General features: G+C 38.7%; 1 protein-coding gene across 1 annotated transcript in view; it reads right to left on the bottom strand.

Annotated features, from left to right (window-relative positions):
* Positions 1–21,823, bottom strand: part of NKAIN3 (sodium/potassium transporting ATPase interacting 3) — a gene marked incomplete at both ends in the record, with an annotated part of 122,067 nt that extends 100,244 nt beyond the window's left edge. The window contains one exon of the mRNA XM_081322162.1: positions 21,770–21,823. Coding sequence (XP_081178288.1) covers positions 21,770–21,823 — 54 coding nt within the window. The remainder of the gene's footprint in view (positions 1–21,769) is intronic.
* Positions 21,824–23,480: the final 1,657 nt, after the last annotated feature.

The following is a 23,480-nucleotide window of genomic DNA, read 5'->3' as shown; positions in this document are numbered from 1 at the left end:
ACAACCAAGTAATCAATTGTTTAGCCATCACAGTAATAAGAAACAGGTGGAGCCTGTTATAGTTTGTAACTGTTCTTAATGAAATATTTTAATGAGAGTCTATAATTAGTTTTGATTCTCAGTTTCCTCACAACAGGGAGATCCACAACTGGCTGCCTTGAGAACAAAGGGAATAAATAAGAAAAGAAGGGATGAGAACATCTGGATAAAATACAAAGTTCTCTGCCTTATCCTTGTTCACTTTAAAACAACAGGACCACATCCAATCAGAAATTTTGTTTAAACAGTTGGAAAGAGATGCATACCCACATTATTTAGAGCAGGGACTGATAAATAAAGTGTACAGTTGACAACATAATAATTAAACTGGGGGGAAAAAATCACAGGACCAGTGAATTCATACCTTTCACTTCCAATACAACACTTGACAATAATACCATTCATTCGAAATAAGCCACTATCACTCCTTAACACCATTTCTTTTCTTTTCATTGAATAACCTCTCCCTCATTATATATATGTGAAATTTAGTAAGAAAATTACTTATAGAAGAAGCTATTATCACTGCCATTTTCATCATATTATATTCCAAGACAAAAATAAACATTATATTAAAAAGTGTGGCTATGAGATAACAAAAAACTAATGAAAGATTTGGGCCTTTATCCAGAACAGGCATTAAAAATGTACTTCCCTCATTTACAAACATACAATAGTTGTATTTACTTTCCTAATGAACAGAGAAGATTAAAAAGATTTAATTTATAAAGCAATTATATAAATGCAAAACCATACCAGTATGATGTTGCAGAAAAATAATCTTTATAATTCCTTAATATAAATGTGTTATTTGAGGCCCTTCTCTCTTATCAATCATCTGCAGTTTTCTGCTGATTTTATGCTTTAGCCTCATTAAATGTGAGTTAACAATGCAATTCATTGCCCATGTTCTCTATTCATTCTAGAAAACCTTTGTTAGACTTAGTGCAAAAATAAAAATATCCTGATAATACTTTAAAGACTGATAGAGATATTTTCATATAAAAGAGGCCTTTCACCAGATCCATGAAATGAAATTCTTAGCTTTATATAACAGTTACATATACATTTATGAAATGAAAAAAGCAGCTTTGATGCTTCTGTGCAAAGTTAAAATATAAAATACACATGCCAACCAGGCATACTTGCAATGATTAGCAATAATATGCTCTTCCCATGTTCAGTAATCATATAGAGCATACAACTTGCAGTTTGTTTAATTCAGTGCTCTCTTGGACAAAATTTTGATCTCAATTAATTACTATCAGAATTTTATATTACCAGATCAGTTTACAATGATCATTTTGCTTTAAACCACTCTTTGTTAAATAAGGCACAAGTCTTTTTTCCTCTGTGAAACAATACATTACCAGATTTTATTTATTATTGAAACAAACTAAATATCAAGGCAAAAATATAAGATGCAGATTAAAAAAGATAATAAAAACAAAGCAAAGTAGTTGGTAGTATGCCTATCTGCAATTATTCAATGAGAGAGGCTGTATGTATGTTAGTATATGACCAGCATATCCAATTATTATCAATTAGTGGCCAAAAGGATCACTGTAAGACATGACATTTCTAAATCCCTGAAGAGTATTTTTCTCTTCAGTAAAGTGAGTCTCCTTGCACTTTACACAACTTGAATAAGAAGGTTTTGTTTTTGTTAATGATGTTTTGTTGATTTTTTTTTTGCCCAGCAACATTTTCAAACATTTTCATTGTGCATCCAGACATGTATATTTCTTTTCAAAACCTCAGCAAATATAAAACACGATATATTCATTAAATCTATAACTGAAGTATTTCAGCAAAAGAAATTGCACGCCTTGCATTTATTTTCCCCCTGCATTTAATTAAGCTAGTATGTATCATAATTTGGGGGCACTGTTTTAAAAATATGCTGGTAATTTAAAGGACAAAGAATGTCACTTATGTGGTAAATGGCAAATACTTTGGAACTATCAGTATAATTAACAGTGTCCATATGGGTATGTGCCAAAATCAGCAAGATGGTTGTTGCTGTATTGTGATGGCTGCCTTATCTGTTTTATATGTGGGTCACATGCACATTCTAAACAGGTGGAGCTTGCATTGGAATATTCTAACTGCCATCTTGCTGATTTTAACACCCAGTTCCTATTCATCTTGCTGAGTGCAATTCTTACTTCTTTCTGTAAAGACAGTTTCTATAAAACTTGCATTTCTATCATATAGAACAGGGCTTTTTAACCTTTTCACAGATTGTAGCACTTTTAGGACATGACAATATTTGAGTACCACCAGTGGTTAGCAAGGTGTCAGAAACCTGATGACTAAAAAAAGGGGGGGATTTTGGGTTTTATTGATTAGTTTCATTTTGTTTTTATTGAAGTGGCTAGTTTATAATATTATGGAAAAGTAAAAAGTTGAGGTTCAATGTTAATGCTTCTTACTACTACAACAGAGGAAGTCTGCTTCTGCCAGCCCTGCCAGTCCTGCAGCTCCAGCTGCCTCTCCCTCAGGCTTGGGTCGCTTCAGCTCATTCCCCTCACCCGCTACACTTGTCTAGGAGGGTTGTGTACCACCTGCCACGTGCCAAAGTACCACTGGTGGTACCTGCATTGCTAGTTGAAAAGCCCTGATATAGAAAATAACCATGGATTTATATTTCATCCCTGTATACTTTGATTTTATTGGATGATGTTATATTAGGACTGTCTACTTCATTACTGCAAATATGAGATTTGTTCAAATTCTAGGTTCTGAGGTAAAGATATGACCATTTGCAGAGCTCTGGATAAGAGCCACTTAGATTTATTTTCAATGCAAAATTCTTAAATAAAAGAAAAACCTACGAAGTCAATAATAAACTAATGATAAGGACATATGTTAAACACATGCAACTGACTAATTAGTTGACCCTACCTCCCCCCTGCACTTGTACTTTCATTGTTTATTTTTTATTATTTTATTACTTTACTACTGTTATTTTTACATTTTTATCATTTTTTTCTGTTTTAGTTGTAAGCCACCCAGAGTAGACCCACAGCAAGGTAAGTGGCAAATAAATTTAACAAATAAATAAATAAATATGGATTTTAAAAAGTGCAATTGCTTCAATTGCCCATAGTCATCTGTGAAAATTATGGGTTGTTCCTAGGGATTCTTGGAAATGAAGAAAGCTTTGAAGAAAAATTAAAATAATAGGGAGATGATGATACCATAAAAGGGAACTTGGAGGCAGTTTTAAGTCCAAAATACATCAATAGAAAAATGGTGGCACAATTTTGAAAGAGTAGGAGATTCTTACAATAAGTCCATAAGGGCTGTTTTTATTGCATCTGAGTGACAGATTTACTTAGAGTATTCTTACTCCATTTACTTATTTTTTTAAAGCATACAACAGCTGATACATCCATGGAAAGTCTTTAAAGAATTATTTTAGACAACTGTAAGCTTGTACTCTGCAGGATAAAAATACTAAATGGAATCTCTTTAATTGAAAGCTTTACTTGAGATTCTGAACAATTCAGAGTCAAAGATGTTTGAAACTGGAGTTCTTAGAACTCCATTCATATAACATAATCCCCTAATAGAACCTCAGGGTATCTGCTTAGTTTTTTTTTTTTGTAATGGGAACTTTCATCCACTCCAATAACATGAGATGACACCAGGAGAAAACAGTAACATCCCTGTCAAAATGAGCAATAGGAAAATCTGGGGACCAGTAAAGAGAGAGAGAAAGAAGAGAGATTATTCTTTTTGTTGCTTTGGATCTTGCTAGTTAATTTTCTTCTTGCATACGATTCTACATTTTCCCAAATCCAATTTAAATCAACCCTATTTATTTCTGACTTTTCCCGTATGTCTTTGTGTTTATCTAATCTTGCTTATTTCACTCCTCTTATTATTTCCTATCATTCCCCTTCCCTTTAATTTTCCATATTCTCATAAATTAAGACACAACTGCTACTCTCTCTCCCTCCCCAATCCCTGTTATCTTCTACTTGTCTATATCTGCACTGATTAAATGAAAGAGACTGGTAGGAATGGGACTGTGAATATGTCTGAGGTCATGCTACTGTGTATAAAATGCAGTCTATTTTCTCATACATGTTGAACAATTATTTCAATTGCATTGGTTCAATAAACTAAATTAACAAATTAATGCAAATAAATATAAAACAATGAACCAAGGCAGATGTTCATTAGCACCCTATGGAATACTAGACTGTCTAAGCTGAATGTGGTATGATCTAACCATGGTATTTCAGGGGCACCTTCTATTTTTATTTATTTATTTATTTATTTAAATTTTTATACCGCCCTATTCCCGAAGGACTCAGGGCGGTTTACAGGGCAACATATGCCCATTCAGCAGGGTTCCAAGTGACAAGGAACAATTGCTGTAACATCTAGTCATATCCCTTGGAATCTGAATTGGTAGAGAAAATGGTATGGTTAAAAGAAAATCTCCTTCTCCCATGGTTCCCCGAGCTGGATCTATAGAGTGAATACCAACCTTTACTCTGTTATATGATACTGTTGCGGGTTTTTTTAATTGCCACTGCTGCCATTCCTCCTACAATTCTTGTGCATCTTTTCACATAGGCCTGAATACCAAATGTGAAAGCTGTACAGTTGAGGCACACTGTATGGTGGTACTGCTATTAATCATAAGCCACATGGTTTAACTTAGATTTCATCAATCACTTCCCAACTCAGATTTGTGAACTGAGAGAGGGAGATCTGCTCCCCAGAATTCACAGTACCTTCTGGAGATGAGGTCAGACTGTCCCATAAAAGCAACTTAGTTTATATACTTTCACAACCTGAAAGTGAGATGGCAAAATTTTCTGTTGTGCTAGGCTCACCCTGATACCTCACCAAAGCCAATGTTGTTGGTTTTGACTGATCCCAGAAAGATATGCCAAACTGTTAAAATAACCCCTTGTGGTATCCTAGAAAACCTATAGACAAGAGGCAACAAGGTACAAACTTATGGCCACTCAGAAAAGCAAGCAAAAAATAACTTAGTCTTTATCAACTTCTTGTTAGGTTCTCTGATAGACATGAGACAATTTGGAGGCTCCCTGCCTTGTCCTCCTTAAATTCTGATCTCTCAGCTCTCAGACAGATATAGGAGAATTTTTCAAAAACATATTGTGATGAAATCTTTGAGGCTATCCAGTTAAACTTGGCAAAATGAAATGTTTTTAAAGGGCTATTATCCTTGCTGTTTTAATTCCATTCTGCTGAAACTGAGGCAGTTTCATACATAGATGGAAATATTTCTTCTAAGATCATTCCAATTATGACTCATATACTTCTCCTTCCTCTGGTTTTCTTTTCTAAAGGCACTGAGAAGTAATGGAAAAATATCTAGTAAAGATGGCGGGGATTCTTTCAGATATATATTCTTGGAAAAAATAAAGGACAAATCTAAAAAGGGGGTAAATCTGAAAAAAAAGTTCATAAGAAAAAAACACTAGTTGTTTATGTTTATAACTCTGCTTTACAAAAACAATTCAGAGCAAAAGCAAGAAAATGAATAATTAAATTAAATAAATCCAAAGGACAGCTTTCTGGAATAAACAAATGTCTGTTATTATGAAGGATATATGGTCACCATAAGTATCATACTTGAAAAGAATCTTATAATGAGGTAAATAAATGAGGAAGGAAAAATATTTTGGCCTGAGGGGGCAAGAGAGTAACTTTCTCAGGATTGTTAATTACAGGTGATCCTTAACTTACAACAGTTTGCTTAGTTACAACAACGCTGGAAAAAGTGACATGACCATTTTTCACACTTATGACCATTGCAGCATCCCTATGGGCATGTGATTTACATTCGGATGCTTGACAACCGACTCATATTTATGATGGTTACAGTGCCCCAGGGTCATGTGATCACTTTTTGCAATCTTCTAACATGCAAAGTCAACGGGAAAACCAGATTCACTTAACAATCATGTTACTAATTTAACAACTATAGTGATTCACTTAACAAATGGGGCAAGAAAAGTTGAAAAATGGGGCAAAACAATGAATTTCTCACTTAGCAACATAAATTTTCAGCTCCATTGTGGTCGTAAACTGAGGACTACCTCTAGTGAAAGACTTGGATTAGGAAATAACTTCAATGAAAATATCATTCAGTCGTGTTGCTGAATCAGAGACTAACCACATCCTCAGCCACTCCCATTCCTAATCTTTCTTCTAATAATCCTTGATAGGATGCTGGGAAGAAAAGAGAAGCAATCTCTTCTTCTCCCAGCAGTTTCCCGCTTTAGGGAATCAGCAATATTGATCAGAATAATTGAGGCGGAGTCTCATCCCTTTCTCTCCATATCATTCTTCCCAAGATCAGTGATGGTCAGTTAAGCATTCTGAACATTGGAGGGAGAAAATTATCTTGGGAAGCCTGACCTGACGTAAAGAAAATGCAGCTGTCAGAATCCATTTATATCATATTCATAAATGGAATGTTTCAAACATTATCCCATGGATTTTGCCATCTCCCGAAGAGAAGAGGATAGATGTGTATTGAACCGGCAATAGGCATTTCAAAGGAAAGGAGAAGCCTTTTGAACTGGGGAAACAAAAGGGGGGGGCTAGCATCTGGGTTTTGTCACGGAAGACAGCAATAAACAAAAGGGTCCTAACTTCCCTTTTCCCACGAGATGGATGATACGAGAGGAAGGATGGGGGACTGACCAAATGGGGATTAAGGGGGGTTAAACCGGGAACTCTTTATAAGGGTTTACTTCGTGGAAATATTAAGTCCTGTCTCGCCTCCTACAACCAAGCATGTCATAGTAAAGATTCCTTTTGGACTAAGATTTGGCTCCAAGAGTTTTGTCTTCCTAAGACGTGGTTTGGGGTGGGTCCTGACAGCAGCCATAAAACTGTTAAGCATCCTCTTCCCAGGTGCTAGAGAAAACTTCTGTACAATTTTAATGAAATAAAATAAATAAAATTTCCAGATGTTTATAACTTAACTTTCCAGGAGTATTATAAACAGTATGTAGGCATCATATCCATGCTGATTCTAAAAAGTCTAGCAACTTCACTAAACTCAAACTTATAAAAAAATCCAATTCTGTCACCAGCGACTTTAAGCAGAATTGCATGCATTCAACAAACTAACAGTGAAAGAAATTTTGTTTCACCATCTCCAGTGCTTTGTGAATTGTCACAGGAACACATTTACCCACATTTAATTTTCAATATAACCATTATGGACAATAATATTAGGAGAAGGGGTCACTTCTCTTTGACTTTCCTAGTCATATCTTTTTCTCTAAAATCACACATTTATGTACATCAATTTAATCTGATACAATATACTATAAGTTACAAAAGCAGCCCCAGACAGTATGACCAATTAAGAGGGAAACTTTAGGAATTGTAGTTGAGCAGGATTTTAAAGGCCTGGTTAACTTCTTTTGCCTTAAGCTATCATAAAATTCTTTACTGTGTCTGATGGAAATGAATCTCACTATGAATTAGAATGCTGTTCCAGAAATATCTCTATGTATCTCTATAAGTGATACAAATTGCTTATGAAAATAAAAATAATGTGGACTTTTATGACAAAGTCATATGGCATTATTCCCTTGAATTTTATAATATAACAACAAGTCCAGTGAACATAATCTTAATTTATAGCCATTCCATTTTTTCTATTGCTTCTTTGTATTTACCCATACAAAGTCCATCAAGAATGAAAAAAGACAGTGGCTCAGCAATGACTTTTGATAAGTCATATCAGGAGTCTTCCAAGGAAATTTAATATGTCTTTTTCTGAAATGTAAGGACCCACCTCAGCTAACCACCCAAGAAAGCAGAACTCTTGAAACAGGCATTGTCTCAAAAGGAACTTTTATTAGGGGTTAGTGACAGTAGGGAAGTCAAGGCGAGATCTGGGGAAAACCCTGTTTAAACAGAATAGTTAAACAAGAAATTTTCCTCCTCCCACCAAAGTTATAAGTGTCCATTTGAAATCCAGCCAATCCACAGGTGGCATGACGTTTGGGTAACTGGCACAGTTGGCGCACATCTCAAGATCTTCTCCGGTTTTGTTTCTCTGTAACTGCCTCCCTGATAAGGAAGACACATTCTCAAGTGGATAGAAGCGGGAGAGGAAAAATAGAAAGCGAAAATCATCCCAAGCAAAAGCAAATCCACCCCCCACCAGCAGAATGGCAGGCCCCAAAAAAGAATACATATGCAGGGAAAACAATAAGGATTTGGGGACCTGACATAAATGTTAGAAAAAAGCTTTATATACATATAATCTTAGCAAAGTCCATCTGAACATCTTTATAAAAAAGGAGAACATAAACATCATAAACACAGTAATCATAATAAAAGTTTTCAGAAATATATTTCCACAGCTGTTATTCTGTGTTTCTGGTCTAACAAGTACGTTCACACGTAGACTCTCCCTTTAAGTTCTATATATGCCAGTTGCAACTATGGCTATCTCAATGGTCAACAAGCTAGCATTTTTCAAATTACAACTGCTGTATGAAGCTGCTTATAGGGTTATGACATACGAATTTTCTTGTTTAATAAATTTACTTTGTGTGAGTTAACAAAATACATTACTTGTTTGGGATGACAAAAAAAAACCCTTCTCAATTTGTTTTTCTATTAGGCATGTAGAGTACAATTTCGTCCAAAAATCATTTAGGATTATATGATTGGATGAGATCAGAATCTGGGATCCAGTCAGAAATCCAATAATCTTATATGCATAGCAAATAAGTATTGAGTATTTAACATTATTGTTATTGTGTCAGATAAGCATATAAATAAAGCACCTGGAGACTTGTGAGCTCTTCTGATAAAGAGAGGGTTAAAAGAATTATGAATAATAAAAACACATTTTTAGTCAGGAAACATTGCTGACATGTTAATAATAGATGACCTGAAATACTCAGCATATCATCAATATCTGTGAAACATTATAAAATGAAACCCTTATAGCAGTGAAATACTAGATAGTAAATGGTGGCAGGCTCAGTATGTGTGAAAGAAGTCTTCCCTAAAGGTTGTTTCTCTCTTGTGTGTATGCTCAACTGCGACATTCTTAGATTAGAAAAAGCATTATTTTCCCTCTGGCCTTCCAGTGGTTCAATGACTTTACCAAATTGCTAACAGTATCTGCACTTAATACAACCCATCCAACAACATGGCTGAAGTAATTAAGGCCTCACCCTGGAAAGCTCAACTTAATATGCCTTTCCTTTTTTTCAAGTGAAGAGCTGAAATGTATCAGAAAGCATTGGGTTGTTTAGACAGGAACTCTGTTCATGCTTTTTAAATACCTAAATATATTTCCATCATACTCAAGAAATACCTTGCACATTATTCAAAGTAGTCCAATTGTTGAGAAAATGGCCGTCTTCAGTCTGAATTCTTAGCCTCAATAAATTATTTGAAAAGTCCTGCTATTAGATTCCTCTGTTGTATCTTTATGCTGGATTTACCTGAATAAACCTACTTGTCTAATCAAAATCAAAGCAAAAGAGAGACAAGAGAAAAAAATGCAGCAAACCCAATTAAGATTCAGTTTAAGTCCCTACTGAATATTATTCTATAGTTTGAGAAGACAATTTTACTTATAGTTTTCAGTGGGCATATATAAAATTGCAACTTTAATATCGGTGCATAATACATTGCCCCATATATATTGATTCACACTGCTGAGTTGTAAAGCTCATGTTAGTTTAATCTAAAATAAACTTTGTAAAATATAATAAAAAGGACCATAATAAAATGGACCATCTGCATGCCATTTTGTATGATAATATGAATGGTTTTATAAATATATTTTAATAGATAGTAAGTTTAGCTAGGTGGCAGCACTTAGTCAATCTTGACTGATCCTTACAAATTAAGCATACATTCATATAGAATTAAAGTATATATTCTATTTTAATTGTACTGTTCTTTACTGTAACCTTTAACTGGGTGAAATGGTACATCATAGAGCAAAAGTTTTTTGACCAAGCTATCTCAAATTTATTTATTTATTTATTTATTTATTTATTTATTTATTTATTTATTTATTAAATTTTTATGCCGCCCTTCTCCCGAAGGACTCAGGGCGGTGTACAGGGCAATAAATATCGAAATACAAAATACAAAAGTTAAAAAAAAAAATTATGCCCAATATAATACAATAATTAAAAACTACGTTAAAACCAAACCCAACCCCAAACCCATCAGACCAGGCTGGATTGTTCAAATAGATAAGTTTTTAGATCGCGTCAGAAGGAGCGAAGGTCGGGGGCCATCCGGAGCTCAACCAGCAAGCGGTTCCATAGGTCTGGCGCGCCCACAGAGAATGCCCTCCCACTGGGGGCCACCAATTGACATTCTCTGATCGGAGGCACCCTGAGGAGGCCCTCTCTGTGGGAGCGCACTGGACGGAGGGAAGTTGACGCTGGCAGCAGGTGCTGCCGTAGGTAATCCGGACCCATGCCATGTAGGGCTTTATAGGTCATTACCAGCAAATGGGCTAACTTACAGAATGTGTCCAAAATCCAAGACCCATGGAACTGAAATCTGGAAATTTTGTAAGACATTTTATGACATAAACATGAAGCATTTTATGACATAATACAAAATATCATAAAACAGATGCTGAGATCAACTCTCAAGCTTGACTGTGCTATATAGTTCAATCTGGACTACTGACAAGGTAGATAGAGCTCTGAATTTCTCCTTGAAATTTTAAGAACATTACAAGCTCTGCCATTGTTGAAGGCATTAAGGAATCTGGTAAGGAAATATCTCTTGAAATGATGAGCCAACAAAATATGGGTTATCTTGTGTCTTCTAATAAACTTCCCTAAAACTCTGATAGCTTCTGTGCTTTGTAAGCTGCTTTGACAACTCCCAATATTGCCAGCCAACATGAATAATAATTCAGTATTACAGGAGTTATAATCCAAGATATTAGAAAGCACCAGTTTGAGAACAGACCAAGATATGTTTTCAGTGTCAGAACTTAGTGCCTGATTCCCTCATGTCATGTTTGCATCAGGCTAGGTTTTTTAAAAAATAAAGGCATTTTTTAGTTTTTTACTATTGTTAACTGAGAATTAGAAAATATTGGGTGAGGTAGCATTTAATCTCCAGAAATATTCAAGTAGAACCTAATATATCTTCGATTCACATTTGGGTAAAATATTTGAATAGATTTTTTTTCCTATTCATAATACATTGACTTAATAGGCTTCTAGCAAAATAACCACCTTATCAAACACTGTGAATCTATGGGACTATGGGGATGAGGTTTTATTTTTATTGTTATAATTGATAGGTTTTTTCATTGCAAAGATTACTGAATGTAGCAAATATTATTTATGTATTCTTGATAGATAAATTATAAATCTCAATCTCTCTCTTTTTCTATCATAATGACAGTTCCATAGTATTTTAAAAATATGCAGGTAGTCCTCTACTTACAACAGTCCATTTAGTCAGCGTTCAAAGTCACAACAGCACTAAATAAAGATGTCCATTTTTCACACTTACAATCTTTGCAGCATCCCCATGGTCACATGATCAAGGCAACTGACTCATATTTATGATGGCTGCAGAGTCCTGGGGTCATGTGGTCACCTTTTGCGACCGTCTGACAAGCAAAGGCAATGAGGAAACCAGATTCACTTAACAACCATGTTACTAACTTAACAACTGCAGTGATTCAATTAACAACTGTGGCAAGAAAGGTCATAAAATGGGGCAAAATTCACTTAACTTTCTCATGTAGTAACAGGAATTTGGGGTTTTAAGTTGAGGTCCACTTGTGGTATGGCATGATATATATTTTGCACAATAAAAAAGAATGACCAACTGTAACAGCATTCTTAGCAGAATGATTTCATACATTTCAATAAGTTTCTCTCTAATGCTGAAATATAAAAACAATGAAGTGTTGCAACATCTTAAAGATTTGAAAGATGTTTGTGAAATAGTATTCAGTTTAGCTAACACCACAAAAGAGTACTTTTAAGGAACGATGTAATAAAACTAAACATAAGCAAGAACAAAAAGAAAAATATCTGAAAAATAAGAGATTGAATTTTGTTTCTTTGTTCAAATCCAAAAGTTACTAGTCATCTCCCTCTGTTTCTTCAAAATGTTTCATAAAATGTACTCTTTTGATAGACTTGTATCTCTGTTGCTAGCAATTAAATATATTCTTGAAATTAAAAGTTATGCAGAGATTGTAATGCATACTGGATAGCAGAGATTTTGAGGGTGCTCTGCAGAAAGATTTGACATTGCTATATGATACAGATTCTTAAGAGAACAAACATTTGCCTACAAACAATACAGGGGAGAACAAGTTCATACTAAAATCTTTTGCCTCTAGCAGTTTTATTTATTTATTATTTATTTATTTTATTGGATTTATATACCGCCCTTTCCCGAAGGAGTCAGGGCGGTTTACAGGGTACTTAAAACACTGATACAAAAAATTAAAAACAATTAAAAAGAATTAAATTTAATCCCTGAAAAAATATAAAAACCCCAATTAAAAACTCTCAGCCTGGGCCGGGGAGCTCGAAGAGCCAGGTCTTCAGGTCCCGGCGAAATGAACGAAGGTCGGGGGCGGTCCTAAGCTCCGCGGGCAACTGGTTCCAGAGGGCAGGCGCACCCACAGAGAAGGCCCTCCCCCTGGGTGTTACCCTCCGGCAATCTTTAACCGGCGGCACCCTGAGAAGGCCGTCCCTGTGAGAGCGCACTGGACGAAGGGAACTTGATGCCGGCAGCAGGTGTTCCCTCAGATATCCCGGACCCAAGCCATTAAGGGCTTTATAGGTCATCACCAGCACCTTGAATCTCACCCGGAGGGCAACCGGAAGCCAATGCAGCTCGTGGAGTAGAGGTGTTACATGGGAGTGTCGGGAAACCCCCCATCACAACTCGCGCGGCCGCATTCTGCACCAGCTGAAGCCTCCGAGTGGTCCTTGTGTTTTGTGTTAAGGAATTTCAACTCAGTGTAATAAAAGGGGCGTTGTCTTACCTGAACGCCTTTTCTCAGCATGATGATGGAGAATCCACGAATGGGTTACCTCTGTCTTCCTGCCCAAGTAGACTAAGTCAGTCAAACTTGCCACACCTCTCCTGGGCCAAGACACCTCTCAGTCACGAAGCTAATGCCTCCTTAAGTAACACCAGCTGCCTGCAATTAGTGCAGGTTCGCATCCCACCAGGCTCAAGGTTGACTCAGCCTTCCATCCTTCCGAAGTAGGTAAAATGAGGACCCAGATTGTTGGGGGCAATAAGCTGACTTTGTAATAATGCCGCTTGGGGGGGACCCAAAGCCCTAATAAGCAGGCATATACATAGAATGAAGGCTATTGTTAAGCACATTGGTTTGTGCTTAAATTGTAAGCCGCCCTGAGTCTTCGGAGAAGGGCGGGATATAAATGGGATTAAAATAAATAAATAATAAATAAATAAATAAATGACGGCAGTCCGACGTGTTGGCTCCCATACCCCTGACACAGGACCGGATGGACACTAAGGGGTGGGTGTGGATTCTCCATCATCATGCTGAGAAAAGGTGTTCAGGTAAGACAATGCCCCCTCTCCAGCATGATAGATGGAGAATCCACGAATGGGACATACCAAAGCTGCCCTGTCCCTATGGGAGGGAATCAGTGTGGGCCTGTGTCCCACCCTGTGGAACTACCTGTTGCAGCACTCTCTGGCCAAATGAGCCGTCTGCAGAGGCAAACCTATCCAATTTATAATGCCTCACAAAAGGAGAAGGCGAGAACCATGTCGCCGCCCTACAAATGTCCTCAATGGACGCCTGTGTTGCCCAAGCCACAGAAGTTGCAGCACTAAGAGTGGAGTGAGCAGTGATACGCCTGGGAACTGACAGGGAATGAGATTGGCATGCCCCTGCAATACAAGCCCTGATCCACCTGCCTATAGTGGAGGCAGAAACCTTCCGCCCCATAGTGAGGGTTGAAAGGAAACAAAGAGGGCTTCCAACTTGCAAAAAGATGCTGTCCGCTTAATATAGTGGCGCAAAGCCCTGCGGACGTCCAGATTGTGCCATTGCCATTCCAAGGCAAGAGATGGATGAGGACAAAAATCCGGCAAAATGACTTCCTGCACTCTATGAAACAAGGTATTGACCTTAGGAATAAAGGAGGGATCCAATCGAAGGACCACCTTGTCAGCATGAAAAACGCATAAGTCCTGTCTGACAGAGATAGCTGCCAATTCAGAAATGCATCTAGCCGATGTGATGGCTATCAAGAAGGCCACCTTAATTGTCAAGAACCGCAGAGCACAGGTCCTGATGGGTTCAAATGGAGGAGAGGTAAGGGCCTGCAAGACCCATGACAAATCTCAAGAGGGATACCAGTGAGCTGGAAGGCAAGGTAAGCACCTTTGAAGTCTGTGGGGGTTTGGGGGGGCTGAAATTCCCCCCCCTTCTTAGAAGCTAGCAAAGAAGGCTGCACAAGCCTTTTCAGAGGAAAAGCAATGCGATCGTGGTGCCCAAAATGGCGGCCACTACTGCTGGTACTGAAAAAAGAGAAGCAACCTGTCCTTCCCCCTTAATTCAGGAGAGAAGGCAGGCAGTTCTGAGAGTCTTCGCGTGCCTCAGATGTTACCAGCACGCTTAAAAAGGCAGCTTAAAAAGGCTTTCTGATGAAGAGCCTCCTCTCAGCCAGCTGCTGGTAAGCTGGAATTCAAAATGGCAGCCACAACTAGCGTGCTGCGAAAAAACAGCCTGGGGCTTCTGAGAGAAAGATAAGATCCTGAAAAGAACTACAGCGAAAGCTATCTAATTGGGAAACCTTCCCCACAGACTTGCAACAGTGAAAACAGTTGAGACCTCCGGAAGGCAAACTCAATCCTGAAAGGAACTACAGCAAATGCTATCTAATTGAGAAACCTTCCCCACAGACTTGCAACAGTGAAACAGTTGTCTGGAAGGCTGTGAATGCTATCTAATTGAAGAATACACAAAGGGGAAAAAATATATACGACCCACTTAATTACTCAGAAGAGATGACTCAGCAAGATTCTGGGAGCCAAAATTACCACGTCTATTCTGGGCACAGACTAAGTCATGACTGGGAGGTGTCCTGGCCCAGGAGAGGCGTCGCAAGTTTGGCTGACTTAGTCTAATTGGGCAGGAAGACAGAGTTAACCTATTTGTGGATTGTCCATCTATCATGCTGGAGAAGCAGAACATTTTCTAAGCTTAGCGGAAGATCATTGGGAAAGGCAGACGCAGACTTTAATTGTTTATCTCAAATTCATAATTTCATGCCAGGCTTTATCATAGGACCATTTAACATGTTTAATTTGTTTCCAATTTAATTTAATTTTACACACAACTATTTGAAGGAAAAGACATTTATTAGGGCATCATCCTGGAAAATTAAGCTATTTGCATTCCAACCTATATTTATTCATTTATCAAATTTGGAGATTGCCCATCTCACTCACAGAGCAACTCTAGGCAGTATACAGTTAAAATACAAAACCATATAAATATATTCTGGCAGGAGGAAATTAAAACAATAATACAGTACAATTAAAAAGGCAGGAAGAGGGCCTTCGATTCACTAACCAACCCCAATGTTCTGTGCTCTTCTGTGAGCCCCAAGTGAATTGGCAGAACCAGATCTTCCAACACTTCAGGGGAATGGAGACATGCCTCACTTCTGGGAGGGGGGGAGAGAAAGAGCAAACAAGGCCCTCTTCCTAGACTCTGCCATTCATCTCTCGCTATTACTAGATTGCTACAGTTGTCCAATTTCATCATCAGGAGAAAAAATGTCCAGATTGCAGTTTCCTCTGTCAGTTATAAATGCTAATTGAGTTAGAATCCATGGAAAAATCTTAATGTTTTAAGGCAACGTAAATATGAAATATGAAATTCATATTGAATGAAGAGGGTAATACATTTCCCAGCATATTATTCAGGCATTCTATTGCAGTGTCTGTATGGTTTGAAAACTATAGGTAGTTTTTGTGTAGTGACCACAGTTGGGACTGGCAACTTGATTGTTAAGTGAAACCACAACTGTGTTTATGATCTTACTTCAGCTCCCATCTGCTTTATAGACCTCCAAACATCATAAATGTGATGACTGGTTGCAAAGATAGTGAAGCACTATCTGTATAGTTATGTTTAGCCTAGGATTGCCTTCTCTAAGGCAATTATAGATTCAGTAGGGAATATTCCTCTACCTAAAGATTTCATGACTTCAAAAAGTAATATTTATAATACCAATGATGCTTCATAATCATAATTTATAACATAATATGGTTTTATTTATGATCAGCTGATCACCTTTCCGATAGGAAATTGAGGTATATTAAATTTTATTCACTAGCCAAAGAACATCTACAAAAATGTGAGGTCAGCAAAAATGAGAGTATATTCTTAAAAACTATTTTAAAAACCAGGTTAAAGTCACAATATAAATTAAAGGAAATGCAGTTCATTCAGACTTCTACTAGTTTTACTGTGGATATTATTTAGCATCTCATTTTGCTGTGAATTTTAGCAATATATTGCAATTTCTCTTTTGTATCACATTTTATCAATATCCTGTTAGAAGAAATCGAGTTGTAACAATTATTGCAACAATAGTGTGTGTGTGTGTGTGTGTACACACACACACACACATATATATATACTGTATATATATGTATGTATACATACATTAGAAGAAGCAAATTATTTCCTTCTTCTAGCACTCTTTTCATAATCTAAGCAAAAGAAAGACACAAAACACTGTACTGATATGCAGCATTGATACACTTTCATAAACAGAAGTTACACTTTGCATAAAATAATGCAAAAGTAGTATAAAGTACCATGGAGGTATCATTTGATGGTTGTTGTTAATATTTTGCATGTGTGAATCAATCAGAACATGAAGTAATACAAAAATAAAATCATCTTTGCATGAAAAACCAGGGGTTCATGTCACCATTTCTATCACTAGGAAGGTAAGCAGTAGCAGTTTTATCACCTTAGATGAAAGGCTTAACGAAATGTGGTATTGTTTATAAACTATTCATTACAAACCACCCTTGCTACTTCTGCTTTCTAATTTTACAATCAATATTATTCTAATATTCTTAATTACTGATTCATAAAATGAAAACATTCAAACTGATTATAAAATCTCTTTCAGATGACAAACACTAACAGAATTAACACTGAACTGATTTACATCAGTACTTACCTACCAGTACCAAACTTGCCATGTTCAATTGCTTATTATTTTAGCAGTTCTATCTTTTACTGTATTACACTTAGAGTAACTCCTGAATTATGATGAACATCTGAAAGACAGAGGTCATAAGAACCTATCCTCATGGCTTGAACAAAATTAACAGAGGAGTTAATAGCTCTGAGTCAGATCTGGCTTCTTCATTTGAGTGACAGAAGGAACTACCCAAGAATTAATGGTTTGGAAGCATTGCCTATGTAGTATATCTGTCAGTATTTTATCAGGATTGAGCAGTCAATTATGAAAATAGGATACAGTTGGGACAGGGTGTTTGCATAAGTCACATAGCTGTTTTAAAAAGTCAGCTTTGGATCCCTTCTCCTTCCCAATATTACCAGCTAGCAGGAATCATGTAAAGGTCTCTGAGGGTACCCACTTTCTTTCCTAGGTTAGGGACACTTTGCAAACTGACCATACATTCCTACCAGCCTCCTTTCAACATGTAAGTGTATTAGCTTTATTATAAGATGAGCTGTTTAAAAACAAAAGAAAAAGAAAACAGAGGGGCTTCTACTTTGAGCTTCCATTTAGAATAGTAGCTAAATAACTACTTCTGCCACACATCTTTGCAACACCAAACACAACTGACTTCACTGCAGTTTCTGGCCTCTCATGGGAATATAACCTCTCATGGTTAATGGGAGTACAGTGAAGCAGAATCTCAAACTATTATGCCATCTATACTACCCAATATTGCCTTACAGCATCTCCTCATGTTCTCATGACGATTGGCTCATTAGTGAGAACTCAGATCATTGCAAAGTAATAGCTTTGGATAAGGCTGTTCTGTAAGATGTACCACTTTGAGATGGGTCATATTTTGCCATGTGGAGGAACAGAACTTCTAAAAGTGCATTAATAGGTTCCATCTGCTTCACAGTCTTTTTTATATCAATGGTATTTTGAAAGTACTGGGATCCAATTAATTAACAATTAATTAATTAAAATGTTCCCAAAGAGAAAAGGAAAACAATATCAGCCCTAGAGTTGATAGTTATTTTTACTCCCATTGACACTGGCACAAAAAGGAAAGTAACACAGATTCTCCACTTTTTTTTGCTCGGTTACCTGCTAAACTTAGGAAGAGTTAGTTTCTCCTCTGTGCAGTCTTCCTGTCATATTCTCAGAGTTTTGATATTGTCCCATGAAATACTCCTGTTAGTTCAGGGGTGTCAAACTGCTGGCCCACGGGCTGGATGCATCATGCTGAAACCGTGCCCACCCCAGCTCCGGCAATGGGGAAAAAGTTGCGATACATCACAACACGTCACATGATGTTGTGAGTTTGACACTCCTGTGTTAGGAGTACAGTATAGTATATAAGAACAATATATTGTTCTTTTTTATATGGAAATTAATAACTGTCTGGGAAAGCCTCACTTGGAAATAAGGCTCACTGCATTCAGTAACTTAACTTACACAGTAGGTTATTGTACATTGGGCTGCCATTGCACTATGCAAAGAATTACCTAGGATGCACTAAATAAAATATTTGTTTCTAAATAAACATTCATAAGATTATATTGCAAGTATTAGTAAAGTCTTTATATTGATGCCACGACTGAAATAATTACTTGCCCTTTATCTGAGCTGACACCTGCAGTAACCCTATGTTACATCACAACACTATAATGTGGTTTGTTTTTAAGTGGCCTGTTGCTCTAACAAATCATAGTTTATTCACTGATCCCATTCATACAATGCAACACACAACACATTGTGGTATAGTGGGATTTGTGAATACTGATATAAGGCATATGTGTTTCCTGATTTCTTTCTGATTATTTTTACCCAGAGATGGACACCCTTTTTATGCTGAGGACAGTGCCTTAGATGTAAATTACTCGGGAATTTAAGGTAGGCAAAGGGATATGGAAGCAGAAACAATCAAGCAATGGAGAGAGCCAAAAGTTAGCCTCTCATATTAGGTTTCTCCCATCTTCTCTCCCCATCACCCTCTTTTCTCTGTTACAAGTTGCAGGCCACAGGGAGTAGCGAGGGCAAGAGAAGGGGACGACAGAGAATGAGGTGGCTGGATGGAGTCACTGAAGCAAGGAGTAGCTAAATATGTCTTATTAGCAATGTGACACCTTTTTAATAAAGTTTAGAAATGAGACTAAGGACAAGAAGTTAGCCTGAAGATCAGATATGGTATTTTATAGGTTGCCTGGTCCTCCACACGTGTAAAGAAAGAACAGTGTTAAAAGGAGGGGAAACAAAAAAGGGATCGATGGTTTCCTTCAAGATGAGGAATTGTTTCTGACTTGTTCAAGAAACTGTGGCTAAAGAACACTCATTGTTTAATTTGACCGTGTTGATCTCCCTTTATTACTCTTGAAGAAACTTCAGCACCTGCTTACTTGTATACTGATGTGTAAAGATCAATCAAGAGAGAACATGGGCAATCACTGCAAAGTCCACTTCCAGTTCCACGTGTGATGCAAAAATTCCCCTAAGGCCTTTTTCAACCAAGATACTCTCCAGAGGTGCAGATGGGACAATATTAGTTTAGAAGCAGATTCCCCAAAGGAAAGCTTTCTGCAATATCCTGCTTCTTTATTTTCCAAATTAATTCTAAATGCATACTCTCTAAACCTAATATTTCAACACTGTATTCTTTGGTGTACAACTAATAAGCAAATCATAAAATGCTCAAACTATGAATCAATGGAAATTTCAATAATCTTCTAAAAACACTAAAAGCAAACAACCAACTTAAAACTAGAGCTTTTTGGTATGACAGGGATTCATGTATTCTGAGAATTATTTTTACTGGATTTTTATATCAGATGAAATAAGTAATGAAAATCCACCAATTTATAGAAATGATCAAATTTGCCACATAAGCCCTGCCCCATTTATTCAGTGGAAACCAAACAGCACTATAAACAATGTCTTTAGCTATGTAGTTGGAATAGTCTTTACTCAGAGCAAAACATCCCTATCCCTTGACTATTATTAATGGAGTAACAGGGAGTATATCTATCGTTCATTTTCTTTGTTTTATTGCTTTTCTAAATGTGAACAAAATAAAGAACTCCTGAAAACACTTAAATAATTGGAAAACAAAGTTAACACTCCAACAGATATGTTGTAATCACACTTCTGTTCTTGACAGTACAACACACAACTTTGAAAGGAAATATCTCAAGTATGAGCAGAGTTGAGATATCACCTTGCAATCTCAAATGGACTTTTTTTTTTAAAAAAGGGGGGGATTCATTTCACTCATTATCAAATCCTGGAGTACTGTTTCAACATCTTGACCTCGTATTGAACACAAAAATGCTTCTAAAACCCAGCTGTATAGTTGAGACAATAAAATGAATGAGATTCCCACAGAAATGTGCAATATTTAAATAACTACTTCTGAAAGGGGAAAGAAACCTTTTCTTCACATCAATACTTCAGCTGCCTTCAAATTAAATTAGGATGAAAATCAAAATCCAGAGAACTGGCAGCTATAGGACACATTCAGTGATACTCAGGAGAAGGGAGGGGGAGGGGGAGGGAAAGGAAAGAGGAGGAAGAGGGAAATTACCCAGGACTCTGTCTTCCAATTGGAGATCAGGCATCAGCATCACCCGAAGAAAAGATCAAAAATATACCTTGTATCATATGAATGCATATTTCCCAATTGGTCACCGTGAGCACTTGAACTTATGTTCAGTCTGAAAAGGATCAACTTGCTTTCATGAGCAATGTGCAATACTTTTCCTGGGAGCCCCATTTTCCATAAGTAAGCTTTTCCTCCACAGAAGAATAATACACACAGAAGGTTGACACAACCAACCAAAGGAGGAGGGAAGCAATTGGGCACCTATTTGACAATGGCAGCTGCTCAACAAACATCTCCTTCCCTTCCAAGAAAGCAATCTTTAGACCAGGAGTCTTTGCTCCTCTTGAGCTGGAGTATCTCTGCAGCTGAGCAGCAGTTAGCTGAAGCTTGGAACCGGTTCACGCTGTTAGTTGGGTTGCCAAAAGATGTTACCAAAAGGCAGAAGGTGTGTGTGAGGGGGTGGGGGGAGGAAGCAGACCGGTCTTGCCCGCTGCCTCGCTTTCGGGACATCCTCTTGCCTCAGAGAAGTTGATCGTACTTGGATGGGAACGCCTGAATCGCCCGCGCCCCTACACCCGCCCCAACACCCACACACGCACACCGCCTTTGCTTGCAATCGCCTTTGCATTTTATCAGCCAGTGGCAGAGGAGACCCAGGCGAAGACTTTCCAACGCCCAGGGAGCGCGAGGTGGACTAGTTCTTCAGCTGCATGACGCCCGGGCAAGACAATCCCAAAGAGTGACCGGCTTGAATTCGGTTCACAAGCGGGGGGGGGAAAGGGACAGAATTGAGAGGTTCCTTTCCGCAGCGCTCCCAGCTGACGGGAAGGGACGATCCCAAGTCAGCGGCACCTCGGCGAAAGGCAGCTTAGCTACTCACCAGCTGCAGCGTGCAAAGGAAGATCAGCGTACAGCGCCCAGTGCAGCATCCCATGGTAGAAGCTCGCCGGAGCCGGGGCGTCCTTTTTTCCCCCCGTTTCTGCAGTTCCCTCCGAGCCCCAGCCAGGCACCGCTCTCACCACATACGGACAGACACCCACCCCCCTCCCCGCCGCGCTCTCCTCGTGCGCCGGTCAAATCCCTTTGTTTAGAAGCAGGGAGGGGGATCTCCTTCGCTTCAGCCCCGGGGAAGGAGATCAGGAGAGCAGCTCAGCGGCTGAAGGAGGCATCCAGGCTTGCAAGTGCCCCTCAGCTGGAGCGGGAGGCTGAGGGTGGGCGTGTGGCTGGAGGGAGGAGGAAGGGAGAGAAGCGGGGGGGGGGGAGTTGCGCGTGTCTCGGCGTGTGGTGTCAGGCGAACCTATGAATGAGACTTGTGAATGGTGAAACCGGCGACCGGGAGGGCGGGCTCTCGGAATTGTCAATGGCCGAAGAAAGGAAACGTGAATGGGTCTGCAGGGAACCTTTGGCCGGTAACCCGACTGCGAAAAGCCGGCAGGTGTTCCCGCGGGAAGAGGGAAAGGGTTTAGGGAACCCTCGCGCTCAGCGGCAAAGCGGAGACGGGTCTCGGTGCCGGGAGGGGGGGGGGCTGCGCGAAGAGGGGGCTATTGTTGAGAGGAGGCGGGGGGGGTGGGAGCGACGAGACAGTCGGCCCGAGGCGTGGCCAGAGGGAGGGGCTTCTTCCGTCGGCTCGCCTCGCACTGGGGGAAAGCGAACGGGGTGGGTGGGGGTGGAGTGCGCCTCGGAGGCAGCGCGCGTGCCTAATTGCGAGGTGGGCGGGTGGGAGTTAAAGGACAAGAGAGGCGAAGAAGGCGAAGGGCTGGCCCGAAAGACCCCGCAGGATCAAAGGGTTCTGGTCGCTGCGAGGCTCCGGCGGAAAGCTGAACCCTAAACCAGCGTTTCCCAACCTTAGGAACTTGAAGATGCGTGGACTTCAACTCCCAGAATTCCCCAGCCAGCTATGCTGGCTGGGGAATTCTGGGAGTTGAAGTCCACGCATCTTCAAGTTCCTAAGGTTGGGAAACGCTGCCCTAAACTAATATTGAACTCTTCTACAGTTCGCGTTTAACTACTAAGCCAACCGCAACTATGAGTCGGTGAAGCAAGAGACCACATTATTCTAACGGGAACTAAACTCGCACAATCCAGTAATGGAGCAGTGCTTTCAAGGAGACCAATTTTCTAAGAGTGGATTCTCCATCCACCTGAACTACCGTGAAAATATAAAAGGAAAAAGCCCACAGATTTTTTTTTTAAAAAAAAAAACTAGTGTGCATGCCATTTATTTCCCATTTGCTTACCGCAAACCAAAGTGCACGCTATGCAGGGCCAGGATGGTGTACAAGCCTTTGTGTACAGTATGCAGCGGGTATGGACACATTTTCAGAACAAAATATTCCCACCTGGTAAGAGAATAACAAGGAATGTGTCCTTTTTTTCTGACAGTCCTACTGTTTGTCTGACATGGGAAAACAAAAGAAATCTCCAGAAAGAACTTGAAAGTCACAGATTTCCATTAAATGTGAAATCACAGGTGTGTTCCTTAACATAACTTTGCAAAGAAATATCCAGGCTTTGAGCAGAGATTTCATCTTGTAGTCTCAAAGCTGCAAAGAAAGCAAAACAAAACAAACATTCAATTTTGAATGCTGCTT

This window comes from Vipera berus, assembly GCF_964194415.1.
Source record: "Vipera berus genome assembly, chromosome: 3".
Taxonomy (NCBI): Eukaryota; Metazoa; Chordata; class Lepidosauria; order Squamata; family Viperidae; genus Vipera; species Vipera berus.
Note: the sequence above shows the minus strand (reverse complement) of the source record. Positions and strands in the feature narration are given on the sequence as shown.